This window comes from Gymnoscopelus microlampas, assembly GCF_963454915.1.
Source record: "Gymnoscopelus microlampas genome assembly, chromosome: 7".
NCBI lineage: Eukaryota > Metazoa > Chordata > Actinopteri > Myctophiformes > Myctophidae > Gymnoscopelus > Gymnoscopelus microlampas.
The window spans coordinates 24644869-24659186 of NC_139944.1; the positions used below are offsets into that span (position 1 = coordinate 24644869).

The window sequence follows — 14318 nt, forward strand, 5'->3', positions numbered from 1 at the left end:
GTTGATCCATCTCCCCCGTGGGTTACATCCAGAGCAGGGCTTCAGAGCCTCCTTTTATCCACTTAAACCAGTGGTTTTCAACCCTTTTCATATCAAGGTCCATTATTTATTCTGCTTTTGAGCCACGGAACCACCATTTAATGAGATTTAGACTCTCAGATCCAAGACTTAGAATATTTTGCTATCTTTGGATACGATTTTGTCCACGATTCCATGCTATATTGATGTTGGTACCATAGGAGAGATGACAGGCAAACGTTGATCAAAATAACAATTCTTTAATTAAGTTATGCAGATGTTAAACAATAATGTAACCAATAATCGGTCCATTTGGTTTCATTTTACGCTCTCAAGAGTTAAAGATCTATAAGGATCCTTTTGGTTACCAACTCTCCATCATTTAGCTGGGGACCACCTGGAACCTCCTCAAGGACCACTGGTGGTCCCCGGACCACTGGTTGAGAACCACTGACTTATGGGTCTTCTCTTCAACAGGGGGTACGGGACCCCTAGGGGGTTTTCAGAGTTACTACAGGGGGGGCTCAAACTTTGTGTGATAGGATCTGTTTTTTTAAAGTTTTTTTTACATGAACCACTTGAACCCTAGCATCCCTACTCTCAGGGGAACATTAGCCGAAAATATCAGATCTACAAGCTCACAACCCGTTGCGCTGCGACGCGTTATGAGCTTGTAGATCTGCATTTTTTTGTAAAGAGGCTTGGTGTAGAGACAAAAAGAGCAGACCAAGTACAGAGCCAACTGTCAAGTGTTGATGGTTTAAGTGGTAAAATGTCTGAAAATACACATTAACATGAATCCAACATATTAATAGAAAAGATAACGTGTAAACAAATAAACAGAAAACAAACTTTACATAACACTGGTGATAGTGCTGTAAGTCTATGAAAAAGTTTAAACTGCAACACAACTTTATACAGTATTTGGTGGAGGTCCCTGCTTCTTCTCTCTCTCAGCTAAAGGGTCCTTGACTTGAAAAACGTTGAAGACCCCCTTGACTTAAACCCTATATACTTACGTAAGTGACCGGTGTCCCCTAGTGGTCTTTACTTGGCCCCTTCTGTCTACACCAGATCTCTTAGCCCGAAAATAGCCAATCTACAAGCTATTTTGCAGAATGTTCGCCTATTATGACATGCCCAGAAAAGGGACTCTATAGGGGTTCATGTGGTTCTTTGATGAAAGCCTGAAAAATCTGTCATGTAATGTATGATTCATAAACGGCCATCCATTACAACTACTGATGTCTCTTGAAGGAGAGAAATGGGGTTCAGTTGGATCCATTTAATCAGTGTCTAATTTGAATGAGTGGGCCGTGTTCAGTATGTGTCATTATATCTCAATTTACTCTTCGTTTTTCCCCCCGTGCATCATTTCAGTTAAATGAGTCTTTGGTGTTTTAGCTGTCAGTCTTGTCAAAATCAACAGGCTTCATCTCAGGCTACATCTCAGAGGCAAATATTGTACTTTTACTGCACTACAATTATTTGAAAACTTTAGTTACTAGTAACTTTGCAGATATAAATTACTATATTATAATATACATTAACCACTTCAGCCCTATTTTATACACGAATCCACAGAGCGCTTCCCTGTAGGTGTAGCTCCGCCCCCTTTAGGTTCCACCGCCATGCTGCGGTGTCAATAACAGTCAGCTGTACTGGGGCGAGTGCGGTGTTAGTGAAGTGCAGTCACTGACTGCTCAAGTTATGGTTTTTACCTGCATTTACTAAACTAACTAAAGATGTACAGAAAGTCGGGACGAACTTGCGTTGTTTATGGCTGCTCCAACAGCAGTGGACAAATTCAACTTTGGAGAGAAAGGGAATGTGAAACACACAAGCCTCTAGTTCATAACAAGTGTCGGTGCCCCAGGCCATATGGCTTACACAGATTCCCTGGGCGTGAGACTGGAGAGGACCAAGATGTTCGCCGAAAGTGGGTAAAAAATGTGAACTTAAAGGACTTTGTTCCCACGAAGAACAGCGTGGTAAGTTTGGGAAACTTTTGGTTAGTTCGCTCTTAATGTTAGCATGCAGCAGCTGCTACTGTATGTAGGCCTAGCTCTGGCCCACAGCGTCAGAAGGAGTTCTCCTTAACGCTATGGAACCTTCATCTAGCCTTTGCCCGAACACCCGCGGTAGCACAAACCTGTTTTCAACATCTTAAAACCGTCTTTGTTTTGGTGAGTAGACAAAGTGCATTTTTGTATTACTCGAGACGAGAGGCTGAGCAGCCTGTGCGTTAAGGAGAACTCCTAACGCTATGGACCAGAGCTACATGGGTGAAACATGTTATCTTATCTAAGTTCAGCTAACGTTAATAACATCATTGTTAGTAGTATGCTAAGCTGCTGCTCTTGTGTGTGCAAAAATGAACCACCTGGGGCGTTATTGTGATAAAATAGTACTTTATTTGGTAAACCTATGGCAGTCTAATGAACACAAATACTACTGTTTTTATGTTGTATTCAGCCACTTATGTAACACAACTCTGTCAGGGTGTAAATGGAACCAAATAAACAGAGTGACTGTTGACTCAGTCACAACAGTGGCTGAATGTTGATGAGCTTCCTATGAAAGCAATGTCTATGACATTGGTTCTCAAAGTGGGGTCCGGGGACCCCCAGGGTCCTTGAGGGAGTTCCAGGGGGTCCCCAGCTAAATGATTGATTAGGCACCTAATGGTTCCTTATGGGGTGTAACTCTGAGAGTGTTCAAATGGAACCAAATGAACCCTAACCTAACGTGTCCATTTGCTTCCATTTGTACACTCTCTGAGTTAAATTGACATAGATTTTACAATATAAATTGCGGTCCAAGTGATAGAAATGCCATTAAATGGGGGTCTGTAGCCCTAATGCATGTCAAACTGGGGGTCCTTGAAATTAAAATGGTTGAGAAGCACTGCTAGAGACGTAAAAAATCTTCTCTTATGGGGGTCCCTGGCATATCTTTTGAAATGGGGGTCCGCGGGCTAATAAGTGTCAATTTGGGGGTCCTTGACATGAAAAGGTTTGAGAACCACTGGTCTATGACATGAAACCATTTAGTGGACAATAGTTTATGTATTGTTGAGTTATATGTGGTACCAGTATTTACTATTAATCTTCTTTATTCCATCTTAAGGTGTGTGGAGTACACTTCCCTGATGGTAGGCCAACAAAAGAACACCCATATCCAGTTTTGCAACTAGGATATAAATATCACGTACGTGAGATCCTTTTTCCCTTCAAATTGATTGTTTTTGGTTCAACATGTTGTTTAATTTATTTTGAAAGAAAAAAAAATGTAGCACTGTTTTTCACTCTTTTTCTTTTGTTTTCATAGGGGAGAATGCAGTCTGGTACAGCGCCCCCTAAGATTCGGTGCCCTCAGCCATTAATAGCAGCGCCTGAAGCCACCACATCCAATGTGGAAAATGCCTATCACGTACGTTAGATCTTTTTCCCCTTCAAAATGATTGTTTTTGGTTCAACATGTTGTTTAATTTATTTTCAAAATGAAGTTTAACAAATGTAAGCACTGTTTCTTTTGTTTTCATAGGGGAGAATGCAGTCTGGTACAGCGCCCCCTAAGATTCGGTGCCCTCAGCCATTAATAGCAGCGCCTGAAGCCACCACAGCCAATGTGGAAAATGCCTATCACGTACGTTAGATCTTTTTCCCCTTCAAAATGATTGTTTTTGGTTCAACATGTTGTTTAATTTATTTTCAAAATGAAGTTTAACAAATGTAAGCACTGTTTCTTTTGTTTTCATAGGGGAGAATGCAGTCTGGTACAGCGCCCCCTAAGATTCGGTGCCCTCAGCCATTAATAGCAGCGCCTGAAGCCACCACAGCCAATGTGGAAAATGCCTATCACGTACGTTAGATCTTTTTCCCCTTCAAAATGATTGTTTTTGGTTCAACATGTTGTTTAATTTATTTTCAAAATGAAGTTTAACAAATGTAAGCACTGTTTCTTTTGTTTTCATAGGGGAGAATGCAGTCTGGTACAGCGCCCCCTAAGAGAAGATGCCCTCAGCCATTAAGCAGCAACACTTTAAGAGCATCACCCGATGACACAACATCAGCACCCGAAGACGCCACATCCAATGTGGAAAATGTCATGCCTCTGCCTGTGAAGCGTGACATCGGCATCCAGTGGCCCGATAGGCCTACTGAGCACAACTACTCAACTACCAAGACACGGCGCAACAGGGCAACACAAACTGATCCTACACCATCATTGTCAGTCTATGACCTGGATGACAAAGATTCAAAATTTTACACAGGCATAGGGATTGAAAGTTTTTGGCAGCTTTTGCATGCCCTCGTAGATTTTCTCCCACCTCCAAAGATTACCTATTTAGCAGTCCACGACCAGCTCTTACTTGTTGTAATGAGGCTACGTCTTTGTTTGATGTTCACAGACTTGGGTAAACGATTTGGAGTAAGCAGGAGCTCAGCATGTAATATCTTTTCACTTTGGAGACCAACACTTGCTAGGTTTATGAGGGAAAAGGTGATTGCGTGGTTGCCCAGAGATACTCTCAAAAGAATAATGCCTTCCTGTTTCAGTGTAAATTATCCCAAAGCAACATGCATAATAGACTGTACTGAAATATTTGTACAAAGGCCAAAACACTTCAGGAAAAGATCACAAACATACAGCAACTACAAACATCATAACACTTACAAAGTCTTATATTGCATTGCCCCGAATGGTTATGTTATGTTCACATCAAAACTGTTTGGTGGAAGGGCCAGTGACACTTTTATCACAAAGAACAGTGGGCTTCTGGAACTCCTGATTCCTGGTGATCAAATTTTAGCAGACCGTGGGTTCAACATCTCTGATGTATTGCCCCCAGGGGTGACTCTGGCTCTTCCAGCCTTTACTCGCGGCCTCAAAGAACTTCCTGAGCATGAAGTTGTGGCAACGCGACGCTTAGCAAATGTCAGAATCCATGTCGAGCGTGCAATTAGAAGGTTCAAATGTTTTAAAATGGTCTGTTATGTGATTCCTGGGAGGGTAAAACATGTTGATGACATTGTAAGTATTTGTGCTGGGCTTTGTAATTTGCAACCCAAGTTAATTCAGACTGGGGAAACATCTGACATTGAGGAAGAAGAGGAATGTCATTTGGATGAAGCTGATGGAGAAAATATGTGCTGATTACTCCAAAAACAGTCGTATTAATTAAGACTTCATTCTCCATTGTAGCTTTAATATTCAAAAAGCAAATTGAAGCACTAACACATCTTTGTCACAGCGTTGCGTTAAATGTACTATTTGTTTCTGAAAAGGAGGGAGATGTTTGTATGAAATGCATCATCTGTGTATTGTAAGACAATATTGTACTTTGTTATATCACAAACTTTGTCAACTGACCATTTGACTTTGATGAAGTGCATTTACTCATGAATGAAATCATTTGACCCTCATTACATTCAAAAGAGGACTACTTTAGCCCATGTACTTTCATGACTCCATGTGCTATTCTAGTAGCTATTGCTGGTAATAAATACTCAAAGTACACAACCTTCAGGTGGCCGATTCTCTCTGTTATCCACTCTTGGTTGTATGGGACATCTGTGATAACCTTTTCATTTTGGGTCCATACAAGGAACTTGCAATTTGTTTTGCTAGCACAATGCATTGCTAGCTGTACCTGGTAATAGAACCCTAATCCCGATGCTGTTTCCCTCAGAATGTATTGTCCATTAATATGCCTTACATCATATTTGTTTGACTCAATCATTTTTAGCAGACTGCCATTGTGTGCCTCAAGTTTTTTCTCTGTAGGACATTTAATCTCAAGGATGGTATCTGCATCTATGATACCATCGAGGCTGGCACCAAGCCAATTTTCTTCTTCGTGCACAATAAGACCTGTAGTCTCCACCGTCAGTCCTGTGGTCTCCTCAAACCATTTTCTAGCCAAAGGCTCAGATGTCTGACCATGTCTTGTGGCTGCATTACCAGCAAAGGTGCCATTCACTTTCCGTTCCACCCAGTTTTGTGGGTTTACCTTTTTGGGCACTTCAGATGCCTCACTACTGGTAATTCTAATTTTCCTTTGATCAAGCCAAAATGTACTATTCTGGCCCTTTGTTTCTGTGGCTATTCTCTCCCTCTCATCTTTCCCACATACCACATATCTTTCAAAAACAGAGTTACAGAGTGTACATATGTGTTCAGCACATTGTTTATGAAATGTAGGCAGTTCATTAACAGTTGCTTTCTTTTGTGGCTGTGCAGTCAACACATTATGCAAAATGGTACCCGGTATATTTGCTAGGCCAGCCATCTCAGGGGATGAAAAGTGCTGAATGACGTCTGCATCTGTCTGAAATGCCGTAGCTGTGACTTTCATATTTTTTCGAGGTCCCTGGTCTGGCCCTCGTATGTTCTCCACTGTGTCAGGCAACACATTTTCACAGGTGGATTTATTCCAGGCACAAGCCTCATCAGTGCATGCTGTGCCTGTGAATTCCTGACTGGCAGCATCTTTCACTTTGTACAGTATCCCTGCTGAATGACTGCAGCTCCTCCCTTGGTTGGCCATGCAGTCACAGCTCACATCTACAACTGTGCCATCCCTCCTCTGCAGAGTTACTTCAACATGATGATAATGTTTTATGTCCTGTGAGTAACGCACAGGTCCTTTCAGAATGATGTGCTCATCATCTGGTAGAATGTGGAGTATCTGGCCAACCCATCCGGAGCTCAGGTAATTTTGACCCTCTATCAGGGACCTGTAGTTGGCATTTTGTTGCTCATCACATGCCAGGTGATGAATGAAATATTCTTGAATACCTATCAAAATTTGAATAGGGTTAATACCACTGATCTGTAATGTTATGAAATGCAATTATTAACAAGACTAGACGGTACAGTCCTTAAGAGCAGTGGTGGAAAGTAATTAAGTACATTTACTCTCAAGTACTGTACTTAAGTACAATTAACGGGATTTTTACCAGTCAACAGGTCAATGAGAGATAGGGGCAGAATTGGCCCACAAGACAAGACAGGCTCCAAAATCCCTCCTTCTGTCTTCTGCCACCCCTGACCATCATCATAGGATTTAGGCCTCCAAAAGACCACTCTTGATTCCATCAAGGGCGCAGTAGAGGCTGAGGCGTGGACTTAAGGAGAAATTCATAGTGCAAGGTCCAGCCACCAGGAAACCCCAGTTCTTTCTGGGCAATGCGGAAAATAAGCGACAGCTCTGCCAGTTGATGCTCAAGGTCTGGGGGAGTAAGGAGGCAGCATCCCGGCTGGCAAAATGTGAAACAGCTGCTCTCATCGTGGAAGGAACAGCTCATAAACTTGTGGCAATAGATTGAGAAGTGAGTTGATTGATCAATACCTATATAACTTTGGTGAGTTCTTGTGTTAGCAGATTTGCCAAGAATGATTGTTGATGTTGATGACGACATCAACCTGCTCATCTACCTTGACACTGGCACAGGCAGGCACCGTCAGCTGGTAAATGTCACGGAGCTAGCAACCTCTCTTGGGCAGCCATACTGTAGCACCCTGCTTGGGTACCATGTATTCAGTGATCAGGGCTGTACTAGTTCCTTCAAGGGCAAGGTGGCACCACTCAAAAAAAGTTATATTATGCCTACATATAAGCCAGAATTTGATATTTGTGTTTTTCACCAATAAAGAATGGTTGTACCATGTCAGTGACCTTTCCATTATAGATTCCTGGTGTAAACATTCTATGAAAATCTTAAAATGTGTTTATTTGTCTTTGTACGTTGTCTGGTTCAGATATGAAAACACCACTCCTGTGGACATCGATTTAAAATGGTCACCAAATGAAAAAGACCTATTTTATGCTTCCTGGAACCCCTTCTTGAACTACTTAAAAAATATAAATATTCCCCCCGACCAATAGAATGAAGGGGCTCATGGTTGACGATCTAGGTTTATTATGCTTTTGATCCTATGTGTTGGTGGAAAGGGCTAAACATTCCCTTAACTTTTCATTACTCGCTTTCTACCTTTCAATCTTCAAATAACCTTTACGGGTCATAACTGTCACGGTTACCATGGGAGCAAGCACACAGTCCATATCCGGGTCAGATACTGGTCTTGATTGGTCGCCAAGAAAAAAAAAAACAGAGATCATGACTTTAATAGTCCCAGTGAATACCATAGGAAGTGTCATCCTTAATTGTACTGTGATTGAGCAATGTGTTTAATTTCTCACTTGATATAATGCTGTAAATATGGGAGAAAAAAAATGTATATATATATATATATATATATATATATATATATATATATATATATATTATCATTATCTTTTTATTTTATTTTATTTTTTATTTATTTCTATTTATTTATGTATTATTTCTTATTCCCCTGACATTTAATTTTCTAAATGCTATTATAATATCTAACTTGGAAAGCCACGACCACATATGTGTAAAATGCTGATGGACACTGATGACTCTGAAAAACAATAAAAAGATTATTAAAAAAAAAAAAAAAAAGGTCACCAAATGAACCCCATGGGACATTAGTTGACCTGGGCAACAAGAAAAATGTCTTAACTACCATAAGGGTCATAAACATGGGGTAAAGTAGAATACACCTTAAGTATTTAATACAAGGATTAATATAGATGTGATTTGAACATTTTCTGTTCGTTTTTTACAGTTTCTGTCCTGAAATAGTCAAGACCTGCTTGAATCTTAATAATAACCACTTTAATGAATTCCTTGGGTCAAAATGATATAGAAAAATGTGTTCATTTGTCGCTGTATGTTGTTTACTTCAAGAGTTATGGTATTCTCTGTTATCTCCAGGTTATGGTTTGGGTTGGGGGTAGGTGTCAGAAAGGGTTAAAAATAAATCCCATGGGACATTAGTTGACCCGGGCAACAAGCAGAAATCATAACTAGACACCTTTAGGGTCCTGAAAAAACAGGTTTAAGAGATGTGTTTTTGGGGTGCTCACGGAGCCTCGAAAGTGCCCTACTAAAAAGGTTATCACAGATGTCCCATACAACCAAGAGTGGATAACAGAGAGAATCGGCCACCTGAAGGTTGTGTACTTTGAGTATTTATTACCAGCAATAGCTACTAGAATAGCACATGGAGTCATGAAAGTACATGGGCTAAAGTAGTCCTCTTTTGAATGTAATGAGGGTCAAATGATTTCATTCATGAGTAAATGCACTTCATCAAAGTCAAATGGTCAGTTGACAAAGTTTGTGATATAACAAAGTACAATATTGTCTTACAATACACAGATGATGCATTTCATACAAACATCTCCCTCCTTTTCAGAAACAAATAGTACATTTAACGCAACGCTGTGACAAAGATGTGTTAGTGCTTCAATTTGCTTTTTGAATATTAAAGCTACAATGGAGAATGAAGTCTTAATTAATACGACTGTTTTTGGAGTAATCAGCACATATTTTCTCCATCAGCTTCATCCAAATGACATTCCTCTTCTTCCTCAATGTCAGATGTTTCCCCAGTCTGAATTAACTTGGGTTGCAAATTACAAAGCCCAGCACAAATACTTACAATGTCATCAACATGTTTTACCCTCCCAGGAATCACATAACAGACCATTTTAAAACATTTGAACCTTCTAATTGCACGCTCGACATGGATTCTGACATTTGCTAAGCGTCGCGTTGCCACAACTTCATGCTCAGGAAGTTCTTTGAGGCCGCGAGTAAAGGCTGGAAGAGCCAGAGTCACCCCTGGGGGCAATACATCAGAGATGTTGAACCCACGGTCTGCTAAAATTTGATCACCAGGAATCAGGAGTTCCAGAAGCCCACTGTTCTTTGTGATAAAAGTGTCACTGGCCCTTCCACCAAACAGTTTTGATGTGAACATAACATAACCATTCGGGGCAATGCAATATAAGACTTTGTAAGTGTTATGATGTTTGTAGTTGCTGTATGTTTGTGATCTTTTCCTGAAGTGTTTTGGCCTTTGTACAAATATTTCAGTACAGTCTATTATGCATGTTGCTTTGGGATAATTTACACTGAAACAGGAAGGCATTATTCTTTTGAGAGTATCTCTGGGCAACCACGCAATCACCTTTTCCCTCATAAACCTAGCAAGTGTTGGTCTCCAAAGTGAAAAGATATTACATGCTGAGCTCCTGCTTACTCCAAATCGTTTACCCAAGTCTGTGAACATCAAACAAAGACGTAGCCTCATTACAACAAGTAAGAGCTGGTCGTGGACTGCTAAATAGGTAATCTTTGGAGGTGGGAGAAAATCTACGAGGGCATGCAAAAGCTGCCAAAAACTTTCAATCCCTATGCCTGTGTAAAATTTTGAATCTTTGTCATCCAGGTCATAGACTGACAATGATGGTGTAGGATCAGTTTGTGTTGCCCTGTTGCGCCGTGTCTTGGTAGTTGAGTAGTTGTGCTCAGTAGGCCTATCGGGCCACTGGATGCCGATGTCACGCTTCACAGGCAGAGGCATGACATTTTCCACATTGGATGTGGCGTCTTCGGGTGCTGATGTTGTGTCATCGGGTGATGCTCTTAAAGTGTTGCTGCTTAATGGCTGAGGGCATCTTCTCTTAGGGGGCGCTGTACCAGACTGCATTCTCCCCTATGAAAACAAAAGAAACAGTGCTTACATTTGTTAAACTTCATTTTGAAAATAAATTAAACAACATGTTGAACCAAAAACAATCATTTTGAAGGGGAAAAAGATCTAACGTACGTGATAGGCATTTTCCACATTGGCTGTGGTGGCTTCAGGCGCTGCTATTAATGGCTGAGGGCACCGAATCTTAGGGGGCGCTGTACCAGACTGCATTCTCCCCTATGAAAACAAAAGAAACAGTGCTTACATTTGTTAAACTTCATTTTGAAAATAAATTAAACAACATGTTGAACCAAAAACAATCATTTTGAAGGGGAAAAAGATCTAACGTACGTGATAGGCATTTTCCACATTGGCTGTGGTGGCTTCAGGCGCTGCTATTAATGGCTGAGGGCACCGAATCTTAGGGGGCGCTGTACCAGACTGCATTCTCCCCTATGAAAACAAAAGAAACAGTGCTTACATTTGTTAAACTTCATTTTGAAAATAAATTAAACAACATGTTGAACCAAAAACAATCATTTTGAAGGGGAAAAAGATCTAACGTACGTGATAGGCATTTTCCACATTGGATGTGGTGGCTTCAGGCGCTGCTATTAATGGCTGAGGGCACCGAATCTTAGGGGGCGCTGTACCAGACTGCATTCTCCCCTATGAAAACAAAAGAAAAAGAGTGAAAAACAGTGCTACATTTTTTTTTCTTTCAAAATAAATTAAACAACATGTTGAACCAAAAACAATCAATTTGAAGGGAAAAAGGATCTCACGTACGTGATATTTATATCCTAGTTGCAAAACTGGATATGGGTGTTCTTTTGTTGGCCTACCATCAGGGAAGTGTACTCCACACACCTTAAGATGGAATAAAGAAGATTAATAGTAAATACTGGTACCACATATAACTCAACAATACATAAACTATTGTCCACTAAATGGTTTCATGTCATAGACCAGTGGTTCTCAAACCTTTTCATGTCAAGGACCCCCAAATTGACACTTATTAGCCCGCGGACCCCCATTTCAAAAGATATGCCAGGGACCCCCATAAGAGAAGATTTTTTACGTCTCTAGCAGTGCTTCTCAACCATTTTAATTTCAAGGACCCCCAGTTTGACATGCATTAGGGCTACAGACCCCCATTTAATGGCATTTCTATCACTTGGACCGCAATTTATATTGTAAAATCTATGTCAATTTAACTCAGAGAGTGTACAAATGGAAGCAAATGGACACGTTAGGTTAGGGTTCATTTGGTTCCATTTGAACACTCTCAGAGTTACACCCCATAAGGAACCATTAGGTGCCTAATCAATCATTTAGCTGGGGACCCCCTGGAACTCCCTCAAGGACCCTGGGGGTCCCCGGACCCCACTTTGAGAACCAATGTCATAGACATTGCTTTCATAGGAAGCTCATCAACATTCAGCCACTGTTGTGACTGAGTCAACAGTCACTCTGTTTATTTGGTTCCATTTACACCCTGACAGAGTTGTGTTACATAAGTGGCTGAATACAACATAAAAACAGTAGTATTTGTGTTCATTAGACTGCCATAGGTTTACCAAATAAAGTACTATTTTATCACAATAACGCCCCAGGTGGTTCATTTTTGCACACACAAGAGCAGCAGCTTAGCATACTACTAACAATGATGTTATTAACGTTAGCTGAACTTAGATAAGATAACATGTTTCACCCATGTAGCTCTGGTCCATAGCGTTAGGAGTTCTCCTTAACGCACAGGCTGCTCAGCCTCTCGTCTCGAGTAATACAAAAATGCACTTTGTCTACTCACCAAAACAAAGACGGTTTTAAGATGTTGAAAACAGGTTTGTGCTACCGCGGGTGTTCGGGCAAAGGCTAGATGAAGGTTCCATAGCGTTAAGGAGAACTCCTTCTGACGCTGTGGGCCAGAGCTAGGCCTACATACAGTAGCAGCTGCTGCATGCTAACATTAAGAGCGAACTAACCAAAAGTTTCCCAAACTTACCACGCTGTTCTTCGTGGGAACAAAGTCCTTTAAGTTCACATTTTTTACCCACTTTCGGCGAACATCTTGGTCCTCTCCAGTCTCACGCCCAGGGAATCTGTGTAAGCCATATGGCCTGGGGCACCGACACTTGTTATGAACTAGAGGCTTGTGTGTTTCACATTCCCTTTCTCTCCAAAGTTGAATTTGTCCACTGCTGTTGGAGCAGCCATAAACAACGCAAGTTCGTCCCGACTTTCTGTACATCTTTAGTTAGTTTAGTAAATGCAGGTAAAAACCATAACTTGAGCAGTCAGTGACTGCACTTCACTAACACCGCACTCGCCCCAGTACAGCTGACTGTTATTGACACCGCAGCATGGCGGTGGAACCTAAAGGGGGCGGAGCTACACCTACAGGGAAGCGCTCTGTGGATTCGTGTATACATAGCCTATTTGAAAATAGCCGATCTACAAGCTCACAACGCGTCGCATCGCGACGCGTTGTGAGCTTGTAGATCGACTATTTTCAAACATTAATACTTTTACTTGTGATACTTTAAGTATATTTTGATGTCAATACTTTTGTACTTTTACTCAAGTAACCTTTTGAACACGGGCCTTTCACTTGTCACAGAGTATTTTTATATTGTGGTATTGGTACTTTTACTTAAAATATCTGAGTATTCTTCCACCACTGCCATACAGTATATCTGCATCCTGGACAACAACATTCATGCTCCAGTGATCCTGTAGGTATATCAGTCACCGGGAGAGTGCAAGTTGTTATCCTGCCAGGGAGAGAGGATACCGGCACCGTCTAATCTGTTGATCCGCTTTTGTTGAAACCAACGCAAAGACACATTGCCAGCTCCCCTCAGCACAGCCCTCTGAAAGCAGAGCCTTTTTGCATGGCAGGCACCAGGCAGGCCCCAAAGGCATCTGCTGAACGTGATGTGGCCTCGCTGCCATTATCCCTCCATTGTAGTGAGTTTAACAGAGAACAGGTCTGTCTTTGGCACCAGAAACCAGGCCCCCAGCAGCTGCCAGACACCATCTGTTGCTTCTTCCTTCTGCCAAGCAACCTTTTTTTCCACTTAGATTCATCTGTGACTGTCCTAGCTAACTTCCTATTTTCTGTCCATTCGTTTCTTTCTCTCTACCTTTCCTCCTCTTTCGCTACCCTGGTGTTGTTGCCTTTGGCGTGTGGAGCTCTGGTATACTGCGTGTGATTTCCTGTTTAGATGGGCTTGTTGACAGCAGCCTGAAGGAGCAGAGAGAACATGACGGCCTGGCATGATAGTTATCAGCTGAGACAGACTCAACACTTCACACGTCAGCAGCAAGGGAAACCAAATCTTTGATTTGTGATACCAAATTAGGAAAACTCTCTCTTTTCTGAGTTTGAAGACTCTTTCTTTTCTGTCCGACCAGGATAATTGCACCAGTGAGGATTTCAGCCAATAAGTGTGATTTTACACTAGGTTGCACAACACTGGCGAGTATAAAATCAGGCATTAGACTATTAACCCATTCAATCCGGGAACGCATCTGTATCATTTTAAGATTTCTTTGGCTATTAAAAAATAGCAGATCTACAAGCTCATAGCACGCCACCGAGTGCCGCGCTATGAGCTTGTAGATCTGCTATTTTTTTTTTTGCAAATCTTTGAATATACATATTTTTAAAGCGAACATTTGTAACTCAAATCTTTGTTTCTGGGGGTCCCTGGAAC

At 41.3% G+C, this 14318-nt stretch overlaps 3 protein-coding genes across 3 annotated transcripts in view; 2 read left to right on the forward strand and 1 right to left on the reverse strand.

The window, feature by feature from the left end:
• The window catches only part of LOC311049598 (CTTNBP2 N-terminal-like protein), a 42295-nt gene that overhangs the window by 17713 nt on the left and 10264 nt on the right, over positions 1 to 14318 (forward strand). The window lies entirely within an intron of this gene.
• On the forward strand, positions 1634 to 5544 carry LOC311049597 (uncharacterized protein). Its single transcript, XM_084063271.1, has 6 exons — positions 1634 to 2009; positions 3148 to 3228; positions 3349 to 3450; positions 3565 to 3666; positions 3781 to 3882; positions 3997 to 5544. The coding sequence occupies exons 1-6, from the start codon at positions 1764 to 1766 to the stop codon at positions 5176 to 5178; spliced, it is 1815 nt and encodes a 604-aa protein (XP_083919397.1). The 5' UTR covers positions 1634 to 1763; the 3' UTR covers positions 5179 to 5544.
• On the reverse strand, positions 9070 to 12938 carry LOC311049596 (uncharacterized protein). The gene is made up of 6 exons (XM_084063270.1): positions 12605 to 12938; positions 11386 to 11466; positions 11164 to 11265; positions 10948 to 11049; positions 10732 to 10833; positions 9070 to 10617 (listed from the first exon to the last, which is right to left on the reverse strand). Exons 1-6 carry the CDS (start codon positions 12848 to 12850, stop codon positions 9436 to 9438), a joined length of 1815 nt encoding a protein of 604 aa, XP_083919396.1. The 5' UTR covers positions 12851 to 12938; the 3' UTR covers positions 9070 to 9435.